This window comes from Lepeophtheirus salmonis, chromosome 7 (assembly GCF_016086655.4).
Source record: "Lepeophtheirus salmonis chromosome 7, UVic_Lsal_1.4, whole genome shotgun sequence".
Lineage (NCBI taxonomy): Eukaryota > Metazoa > Arthropoda > Copepoda > Siphonostomatoida > Caligidae > Lepeophtheirus > Lepeophtheirus salmonis.
This window is the reverse complement of record NC_052137.2, coordinates 692263-703017: the sequence shown is the minus strand read 5'-3', so window position 1 is coordinate 703017 and position 10755 is coordinate 692263. Positions and strand designations below refer to the sequence as shown.

Here is a 10755-nt window from a genome sequence, read left to right as displayed (position 1 = left end):
AGCGGTGTCCGGAGTATTGTTTAATGGTTCTATGTAGTTATTATGGAAGTATCCCGTTTCAATAATGAGCTAAGTATAAAAAGAAAGTCTGTCAGAGAAGAAATAACAACGTTTATTTCCACTTAATAAATATATTATTTAAAATAAAAAAAGCTTATATAGATGACTAAAAAAGTAAAGAATAATGTATGTAAATGCTTCAAGCTGCAATAGGTTACTTTATGAATAGAATACGTATACCTGATAAGATAAGTATTTTGTAAATAAATAAAAAGAAGGAGACGAACAGTCCTTTGTGCACATATTTTAGGAATTACATGACAATAACATTGATTTTATAACTAATTAGGTGTACTTAAAAAAAATTGAAGCTATTAAGAGTGTACTTAATTAAAGTCGAGTCTTCAAAATGTCATTTAAACAAATCGTTGTAGCTGTCTTTGGAAAACTTGCATGTTATTGTGTAAGGCATGCACAGTTGCTCGTTCTGCAGCGCGCCCACTCCAACAAAGAGTCATAATAGAATACAATTGATCAGGGCAATTATTTGGCTGGTGAAGTCGGTAGCCTTCATGCAGATAACCTTCCATTTCAAAAGGATCAATGTCTGCAAACGGCTGCTGAGCTCGAGTCATTAGCTCCCACATGAAAACGCCAAAGGACCACTAAAACAAAAGAATATAATAATACGTGAAAAACTGTGAGCATTGATTAATAACGCAAGTCAACAAAAAAAAATATCTTAAAAGATCAATATTCAATTATTACGTATATGTAATTATTTTTTCGTATTAAATCTGTTTGATTTGAATTTTTATTTATTAGTGTTTTTACCCTTTTTATAACTTTGAAGTCAACTTTTGAGTAAGATACCATTTTAAAAGGCTATATATAGGATTTGGGCTTGTAAATGAGTAACGTCTCAATTTTTCAAAAAATATTGGAAACCAGATTCGATACGAAAAAAACAAATTACCTATTCGCAATCAGTGCGTCGAGTAATAATAGAATAGATTATTGAATTTAAAAGATTTTTGAAAAAATATATTTTTTTGACTTGTTTAACTTTTAAAGATCTTACAACGTCTGATGCCCGTGAGTATTTCCTAAGGGCTATAGCTTCAATCGGCATCCATTTGACAGGTCTATTTTCGTTGTCACCTAAGCAATGGTAGTCAGCAGAGAAGAGATCTCTGGATAAGGCTGAGTCACAGAGTTTAATCAAATAGTTTTCATTTAAGCTGAAAAGAAAGTGTGTATGTGTGTTTGAGTTTCCTATTTATACAAAACCAATTAAAACAAATATCACTTACAAACAATTCCTTGTTGCAACGTCCTTATGAATAATTCTTCTTTTATGTAAATACTGAAGGGCAGAGAGTATTTGAAGTCCAATGTTCACAATTTGATGAGTAGATTGAGAGGCTATACCCGATGTTAGCCACTTTTTGAGGTTACCTTGACTCATGTAAGGATATACGAGCATGGGACTTGTACCATCCATTGTAGAAGCCATGAGTTGAAGAATATGACGGTGAACTTCACCTGTAGAAGAAGATGCTCCTAAGAAAAGGGAAGTTCCTTCGGAAACGAGGAGTTGAGACTGAGTGTGTGAAGAGCCTGATACAACAGTCTTGACCATAACGTCAGATTCTGACTCTAATCCGTTTGCATCAGTGAGAAGGATTGTACCCTGATACACTCGACCAAATGTACCTTCGAGTATCAATTGTCCAAGTTTTAACCTAAGTCTATCCACATTTAATGTAGTCATGATTTCATCAGGGGTCATAGTCGTCGTCTGTGATTGCATTGTTTGTTTTTGAACCCAGTCTGTAACTCTAGATTCTGCATCTGATAAAAATGGCTCATGGTGACGACGATGTAAAGAAGGATAAGATACCAAAGACGGTTGTGGTCTACTGTTGGTCAACTGATGATGTGGAGGTATATAAGGTCGGTGAGCTTCTTCAAGAGGTGGCTGATCTAAAACAAATAGCTTTCTATCCGGATCTTCTTGCTGTTGTTGAAGTCTTTGTCTTTCCTCAGAGGAGCTCTCCGATGTCAATCGCTTTTCCTTTAATTTAAGTCGAAACTGAATTGAGAATATTACTAATAATACTGATAAGATAATCCCACCAGCAATACAGAGTAAACGAACAAATAAATATTTGGCTGGCAAAAGTCTTTTTTTCGTAAAGATATCTAATTCATCGTGCCTTTGAGGAAAACCAGAGATCAGGTCTGGGTTCAGTTCACAAGTCTTTTTCCTTTTAAGGTATATATCTGTAAGGTTCTCTGAGCCCGTGAGTCCAGAAAGAGAGAGTTTAATTGTGACGAGAACATCTGCTTTCACTCGCCCTGAGCAGGGTAATGTGACACGCCAGACTTGTTCCTTTCGTGGGACAGTACCGCGATGACTCACATTTACACTAGGTTGATACATGGACTCGGAATCACTGCGCTCCAAGAATAGAGCGTAGTCCACCTGCAAACACCAAAATATCACACATCTCAAAACTCATAATATTAAATAATTATTTATTAAAATGCCAAAATGGAAAATGATTTATTTTACTTTCTGAGTCGTTTTCCAAGTGAATAAAAGGAATTCAACAGATGAGGGAACCGGGAGTACAAATTGCGACGCAGCAGCATTGAGAACTCCATCTTTGAGATAGGAAATACTTCGATCTAGCCCCAGAAGCTTCTGAACTTCCTCTGTTTCGATAAAGAGGTCCATACTCCCCTCGCTCAACAACAGGGTCCATTGCCATAGCAGAAAGGCCTTCAACCACACGTACCCCATTCCGATGTCCCCCTCTTTAGCCCATTATTTCCTCATAGCGGCGATGAATGATGGTTATCACCCTTTCCATATAGAGCAGGACTTCCCTCTCCAGTATCACAATAAATAAACTAAGTAATAACTAATAAGTAATAGCTATATAGCCCGTCTTTACTTTTATTCATTATATCACGCAACCTTTCATCCGAAAACAAAACAAAAAACAGACCCAAAATAAGTTGGTAGTCAGTCCATTCTTCCCAACCTGGGAAAAATTATCCAATTACTAGCGGAAATGGTTAACATCTGAACAAAAGAGGATTTGAATCCGGTCAATCAACGTTCAATCAACTCATATAAAGAAAAGAAGCAGAAACATCGGCAGTTGACAACAAAATACACAGTATATATTTGGGTTAGTGTAGTATTGACATGGCTCTGAGCAGCAGAGAAATAAACTTCAAAAGCGCTCACAGAGATTGTCAACAATAACAAAAACTCTAATAGAAACTGATAGTTATTCCTAGAGTTGTAAAAAATATGACCTACTTATATGTTAAAAAACGAAAATTAACCTGGTCATCCTGACAATTTGAAGAAAGTTGGGGAGAAGAGCAGCTAATCTGTCTGACGTTAAAGCCCACTCTGCATATAGCAAGGTCATATAGACCGAAATTACTCTGATATCGATCTTCCATTCCACTCTGAGTTTGAGGAGGGTTCATACTTATAGAATCAGTCTTACTCTCTGTCATTAATGATCATACGCACTAAAGATTACTTTAAACATAAAACTCTTCTAGAAATATAGAATTATGATAGCAGCTTTGGAAAAAAAAAAAGACTCTGTTTAGGTTGCAACAACAAAAACTATTGTACTTGTTCCAGGCCACTCACAATTATACAACTCTGATGATATTCAGTCAAGGCATTTATATTTAATTATAGAGTATATAATGATGTCATTATTATTTCCCCCCTCTTTAAATCTAAATTAGCACATTGATATTTTGTGGATTACACGTCATATGTGTTGTTATACGGACATATTTGCATCATTCACAAGAGAAGACAAAACATCTCAATCATATTGCCTTTTTCTTTAAAGTCAGTGATAACAAATTTATTGCTCTCAAAAGATGTTAATTGAAATAGAAACTCATTCCTTTCAAATATTATCTAAATGAAAATCATGATGTGGTCTATGAATATTTCATAACCCTAATATTATATATAAAGTGGGTCAATTCTGTATTAATTATATCACGGACATCTTGACATATTCTTGAGGAATTTCATAATCTTTTATCACGTTTCATGTTTTTTTGTTGTTTTTTTACAATCCTAATAATGCATTTCTATCACATTTATTTCAACGAATTATGCCATACGAAACTAAAATAAACTATCAAAAAACGAAGCACTATTCATATTTAGGCCGTTTACAATAATTATTCACAGAGTTTAACACATTTGTTGATATTTAATTAATATTTAGCAAAAAAAATACCGGTAATGAATTGGGTCTTTTAGCTAAAGCATTTTTTTAATTTGCATGCCATTAAACTTTTGTTTAAGATATTTAACCCATGCTATGCTCAACATGAAAAGACTATTGTTGGTCGTATGATATTTAATATATTCTATACAATATTGCGTTTATGCGAAATTCCTTGTATAAATGTTATACCTAACATTTATCATGAGATAATATGAGATAATTATAGCTTGATGCTGAATATGAATTGTGAGTTGGCTATTGAATAATATGTAGTACGTCAGCATAAAAAAAAATATAACAAAAATCAAGAAAGTGATAAAATCCCAACTTATAATATTTTTTTTCTTCATTTAAACCATAGTTAATCCCAATTTTTTACTGAGATATTTGAGTAATTATAGGCTTATTGTCCAAATTTTTGGATGAGTTAAGATACCCACGAATTGTAACTATAGTTTAGACCCTTCTAATTGATTATTTTTGTGTTGACTGGGCACATTTGATGATCTAGAATAATCCACGTCAAGTTTTTGGCCTTCTTCTCACGCCATTACTTCGTATACACAAAAATATACATCGTATTTCATTGTGAGCTGTGGATGTTTCTTCTTCTTTTTTCCATATCAATGTTAAGAACGTTGAATGGTTGAATTAGAATGACCTCTTATTCAGCTGATAACAATTGTCGATAACTATTGGATAATGAGTCCCTACTTGGGAAGAATGGGGCAACTACCAACTGACTTCGGGCCTTTTTCCATTTCTTTTCAGATGAAAGGTTGCGTGAAATGGTCTCTGAAGTGAGCCGTGTGCTTCTGGTACTTCTTTTAAGTCGTTTTCTAGCTCTCTGTTTCTCTTTCTCTATCTTCTTTTTCTTTTTCTAAATTAGATTCTTCTTATTAATAAAAAATATTTTGTGATTCGTCATTGTTGTGTTTTGGTCTTTGGTCCTGTTCTCTCGAAAAATTCCTTCATCCTCCACTCTTTTTTGACATGTCAGATAACATGGAAGAATCCACTCCTGAGTCCCAGGTACCTTTCTCATTCATAGTGTTATATAACGCCTATTTCCATTGATCCCTATGTCTCATTACTCATTCTTTTCCTTCCATTTCCTTCTAGAATCTGATCACCATCACGGTCAAGACTCCCAAAGAAAAACAATCCATCGAAATCGAAGAAAATGCCAATATCAAAGATGTTAGTATTATGAATGTTCAATGAATGCGGCATGCGCTTCATTTTCTCACTCCTCCTATGGACTTTCTTTTAAGGCTGTAGAAGTCAAACACTTTTAGTTGATGTCTTTTTTTACTATAAAAGAACTGTCCTCCGGCTCTTGCCATTGGAGCTAGAGCCTTCAAAAGAAATTAAATATCCTCTCTTGTCATCACCCCTTTTATTAGTCAGCCCACAAAAAAATAGTCTTTTAAAATCCTTATGTACTTATAATAGAAGTATTTAACACCCGTGGATCACAAATCTGTCATTAGTTTTTACTTGTCAAATTTGGTTTGAGAGAAATTTTCCAATTATTTGGACTCTTGTATAGATTTAAAAGACATATTTTAAGTATAAAAAGGATACACCATTCTTATGAAAAGTACTATGCTTATTTTAAGTATGTGCATATATTTTATTTACATCATCCAATCCTGAAAAATCCAATTTAAGGCTTCAAAAACCAATAATACTCTGTAAATGAGGGATGTGCTTCTATCTCTTACGACATTACGATATTTTCTTTTGAGGTTATATAACTCAATCGAATACATTTAGGAGCTGTTCTCCAACTTTGGTGACTTTTGCTGGAGCATTTCAAAAAGAAAATATCATCTTTTATGTTTCGATGCTAATAATAAATCATTTTAAATCAAAAACTTACATGCTAAAATAGAAATGACTATTTATGCATTCGGTATAGTTTTTGCTTTTTAGTATAAAATCATTTGACATCAATATGTTAAAATAGGAACTAAGCAAAGACGGGCAATGTTTGAATGAATTACAGAAGTACAATCTAAATCTTTTGAATTCCATATTCAATTCCTGTAGTAGTACATGACGCGCTGATCACGAATCTCCATTAGTTGTTATGAATCAAATCTGGTTTTAGAGAATTTTAGTAAGGCATTTTTGGAGTATTTTTACCCTTTTATATATTTGAAGTAACTAATAATTGACATGAAATACTGATCATTCATATTTCAAGTAAGCCCCTTTGACATCAAAACAATTGAAAAATCGATTTGTTATTCCTTTTTAAACAAAACCTTTAAAGTAGCATTGTTCTTTAACCTATAAATTACATTTTCTCAAGTTAAGATGTTTACATATGAAATATAACTATATATTTGAAGTAAATATATTGTTTTGCTAACAATAAATTAAATTTATATGAATTATTAATTTTTTTCTCAAACCTACAAAGGGCGAAACTTCAAATTCAAAATTCTCTAGAACCAGATTTGATTTGAAAAAAGTAAAGGAGATTCATGATCATTGCCTAAAGTACTACTACAGGAATTGAATAAAAATTAAAATCGAAAATTCTCAAAAACATTAATTTCATAGTAAATAATTAATTACAGATTCGTGGTCAGTGCGTCTACTAAGATCGGAGATTGTATTCTAAAGATTTTTGAAATGTAAAATTTTGTTGACTTATGTCATTCATTATTATATGGGCAAATCATTCTCATATTTCCAAATTTTCATAGTCATCAATATTAGTTATAGATTCGTGTGATGAATGGAAAAAAATATACAAATATATTTAACTAAAAGTCAATTTTTTAATATTAATATTCTTGGATGGTGAATTAGTCATATATAATCATAAATGATAATGGTTATTTATTAGTCTATTTTGGCTTCATATATTTCTTTTATTTTTAAAATTATATTAATCTCTGAAAGTTAGGGTTAATTTTTGTTGAATTTGTTTATTTTTATTTTCTTAACAAGTTATTTAAAAAAAAAATGTATATTCCATATATCTAAAATCACTTACAGTTTTAAAGTTATAATAAAAAATGTTCCCTATTAGTATTGAAAACAATGATTTCAATGAGATATGAATATTTTTTTTGTCTACATGTATATTTATATATATTTCCTCTTCCATTTGTGTATGTATTCTTCATTACAGTTTAAAGCCAAAATATCTGAGAAGTTTACTGCACCAGTGGAGCAACTATGTCTCATATTTGCTGGTAAAATCATGAAAGACAATGATTCTCTTGATACACATAATATCAAAAATGGAATGACTGTTCATTTGGTGATTCGTACGGGCAATACAAGTTCAAACACTCCAAATACTAGCCCTGAACCATCATCAACTCCGAGGTCTAATCAAGATACATCTCAGACACCGTTTGGACTTGGAGGGATGGGTGGTATTCCTGGGCTCTCTGCCTTAGGAATGGGTAGTTCTAACTTTATGGAAATGCAGCAGCGTATGCAAAATGAGGTTCTCAGTAATCCTAACATGATGAGACAAATCATGTCTTCACCTGTTACACAAAACTTAATGTCAAATCCCGAAATCATGAGAGGCTTAATTCAATCTAATCCTCAAATTCAACAATTAATGGAGTCAAACCCAGAAATTGGTCATATGATTAACAATCCTGAGATTATGAGACAAACTATGGAAATTGCATCAAATCCCGCTATGTTACAAGAACTTATGAGAAATCAGGATCGAGCGATGTCCAATTTAGAATCTATTCCAGGTTGATTTATTTATACTAATGCTTAATATTTTACACTTTTATAATATTTATCCATCCGTGTATAGGTGGACAAAATGCATTGCAAGAAATGTACAGAAATATACAGGAGCCTATGCTAAATGCTGCACAAGAGCAGTTCGGAGGAAATCCCTTTGGAGCATTGTCTGGTGGGAATAGCAATTCAACTATCAATAGTTCTGCAAGTACCGGTGAAAATGCTGCTCCACTTCCAAATCCTTGGAGTGGAGGTAGCTCCTCCAGTAATTCTTCCGGCAATAACAACTCTCCACGTTTGGGAGGCGGTGGCGTCGCTGGTAGTGGTAACAATCTTTTCTCCTCTCCGGGAATGCAGTCCTTGATGCAACAAATGATGGATAATCCAAGCATGATGCAGAATATGCTAAATGCTCCATATACTCAGTCTGTTATGCAGTATTTGTCTCAGAATCCTGATGCTGCATCACAACTAATAAGTAACAATCCATTATTTTCTGGGAATCCTGCATTACAAGTAAGCTTTCCTTTGCATAATTTTCTTGGAATGATCAAGTGAAATTATCTTGTACTGTTAAATAATGAATTATCTTTTTTTTAAATTGTCGTACTTATTCTGATTGAATATTTCAGGAGAGAATGAGGGGTATGATGCCTCAATTTGTTAATCAAATGCAGGATCCATCTGTACAAAATTTAATGACGAATCCTGATGCACTTGAAGCCATAATGCAAATTCAAAATGGAATGCAGAGATTACAAAACGTTGCTCCAGATGTATATTCTACAATGGGCTTACCATCATCTGGTCCCGGATTTGGAGGTTTACCCTCAACTGGAACAACGGGAACTACGACCACTTCGACATCATCGCCCTCAACTACTAATTCCACAATTTCTTCAAATACTAATACAACCTCTGGTAATACGCAGCAACCAGGTACCCCTACAACCACTACTACCCCGTCAGATCAGCAAAATAGCGATGTGTTTAGTCAATTAATGAGTCGAATGATTTTAGGGTAAATTCAACTGGATTTTTAATGTGCCTTAATTAAATTTAAATGCTGTTTAATTCTCATTTTTTAGAATGAATTCACAAGGACAAAATAATCCCCCAGAAGAGAGGTTTAGTAGTCAGTTAGAAACTCTTGCGAGTATGGGATTTGTGGATCGACAAGCTAATATACAAGGTTAGTCTAATATTGTTATATTTTTATCATTTACTAACAAATGAGAATGTTTATTTCTAGCCTTAATTGCTACATATGGAGATGTTAATGCAGCCATTGATAGATTGCTGAATCGTCAAGCTGGACCTCAAAGCTAATTTAATATCCTAAAAAATGTTTTAAAATCTGTTAAATTGAGTTAAAATGCAATTTTTTCCTCTTATTCCATAAGATGAATAAAATGTCTTGCTGAAATATGTTATTCACCATTTTTTATTTTTGATGAACTGTTTTACTTTAAATTATTGCCTTTCAATTGTGATTTTTCTTTTCTTTGAACTAATGATAATTTGTTCATTTTTTTTCCTTTAGCATTTAATCACATGAACTTTGAAATATTTTAAATAATGATAGGGATGTATGAGAATTTATTTTGTTCAGCCCCTAATTTGTTAATTTGAACAAAAATAAAATAAAAATATTGTTAGCATTCTCTAAATTTGCAAAATCCAATTACTGAGGTGCTGCATCATTTACGTTTGTAAATAAAATTTTATGTATAACTTTTTTTCTTCTCTTTGAAGAATAAAAAATGGATGTATCTTAATTATGATTGATAATAAATATGTAGTTTTACAGTAATCTTGAGATTTTATGACAAAACTGCTACGACATAACATGACATAACGGGTGCAATTATATTATATATTTTATTTCCATTCATAAACCCACTTTGTTTTTTGATTTCAAATAATGTATTATAATATCATTTCAGGACGTAGTTGTCACAAAATTTTGACGTCCCGTCCTAAGTCGTAAAAATCGTCTCATTGAATTACACAGGGGAACAATTAGGGGGGGGGGAGGAGATTTTGTTCAAATGAATTCAAGCCAAAAAAGGAATTTATATTACAGTGCAGAATCCAAAACTGATAGCAGATTTTCTCTCAGACATCTGAATTCTGAAATATCTGGGATTATAGTAATTCGGTACTATCATCGTTCAGTCATTTTTTACCCTTAAACCAATGCCCAAATTAAAAGCAAAATGAATAAAACTAATGTAAAAGTGTCTTATTGATTCTGTATCTTGTTCTGAACTCGAAATATTTTCATTTGTAGGCTGAAAAATGATCAAAAACAACACTCTTCTTTAGACCCTTATAACATAGATAGTGATGAGGAATATCATAGCTTATATTATAAAAAAATATTTAATGTCTAATTTTCAAAAAGATCTATTTAAAAAATATGCATCTCTAAGAATTTGTTCCATCCTCATCATTTAACTCCTCTTCAAAAACTGGATTTCTTATGACAAGTTCATGTTGTTTTTTTTTTCAATTAAAATTACTTTTAGTCTTCTGAGGACTTCCACTGGGGATGAATGATTATTGTTTCCTGTGATGGCACAAATCCGTGAGAATATATTTTCCAGACAATCTTGATTTAGATGAGTGGTTAAAAGGAATTTCATTCCATCATTCTTGATACTTTGAAATAATGATTTTGTTGAACAAATGGAGATTAAAATTTCCTTTCGAAATGGAAGGCGAAAAT

General features: G+C 32.5%; 2 protein-coding genes across 6 annotated transcripts; one reads left to right on the top strand and one right to left on the bottom strand.

Moving 5' to 3' along the window:
• Positions 1-96: 96 nt before the first annotated feature.
• On the bottom strand, positions 97-3713 carry dnt (tyrosine-protein kinase Dnt). Of its 4 annotated transcripts, none has more exons than XM_040717145.2 (6): positions 3364-3713; positions 2987-3311; positions 2579-2919; positions 1314-2488; positions 1082-1241; positions 97-665 (listed from the first exon to the last, which is right to left on the bottom strand). In XM_040717145.2, exons 3-6 carry the CDS (start codon positions 2807-2809, stop codon positions 417-419), a joined length of 1815 nt encoding a protein of 604 aa, XP_040573079.1. In that variant the 5' UTR covers positions 2810-2919; positions 2987-3311; positions 3364-3713; the 3' UTR covers positions 97-416. The 4 variants fall into 4 exon arrangements, with proteins under 4 accessions (XP_040573079.1, XP_071746144.1, XP_071746145.1 ...); XM_071890043.1 differs by having other exon boundaries at positions 2987-3139; positions 3338-3689; XM_071890044.1 differs by having other exon boundaries at positions 2987-3053; positions 3338-3661.
• A 1376-nt stretch (positions 3714-5089) lies between these two features.
• Ubqn (ubiquilin) lies at positions 5090-9837 on the top strand. 2 transcript variants are annotated; one of them, XM_040716208.2, is made up of 7 exons: positions 5090-5321; positions 5412-5489; positions 7441-8029; positions 8095-8540; positions 8657-9045; positions 9113-9216; positions 9277-9837. In XM_040716208.2, the coding sequence occupies exons 1-7, from the start codon at positions 5283-5285 to the stop codon at positions 9351-9353; spliced, it is 1722 nt and encodes a 573-aa protein (XP_040572142.1). In that variant the 5' UTR covers positions 5090-5282; the 3' UTR covers positions 9354-9837. The 2 variants fall into 2 exon arrangements, with proteins under 2 accessions (XP_040572142.1, XP_071746338.1); XM_071890237.1 differs by having other exon boundaries at positions 5180-5321; positions 5412-5746; positions 6881-8029.
• Positions 9838-10755: the final 918 nt, after the last annotated feature.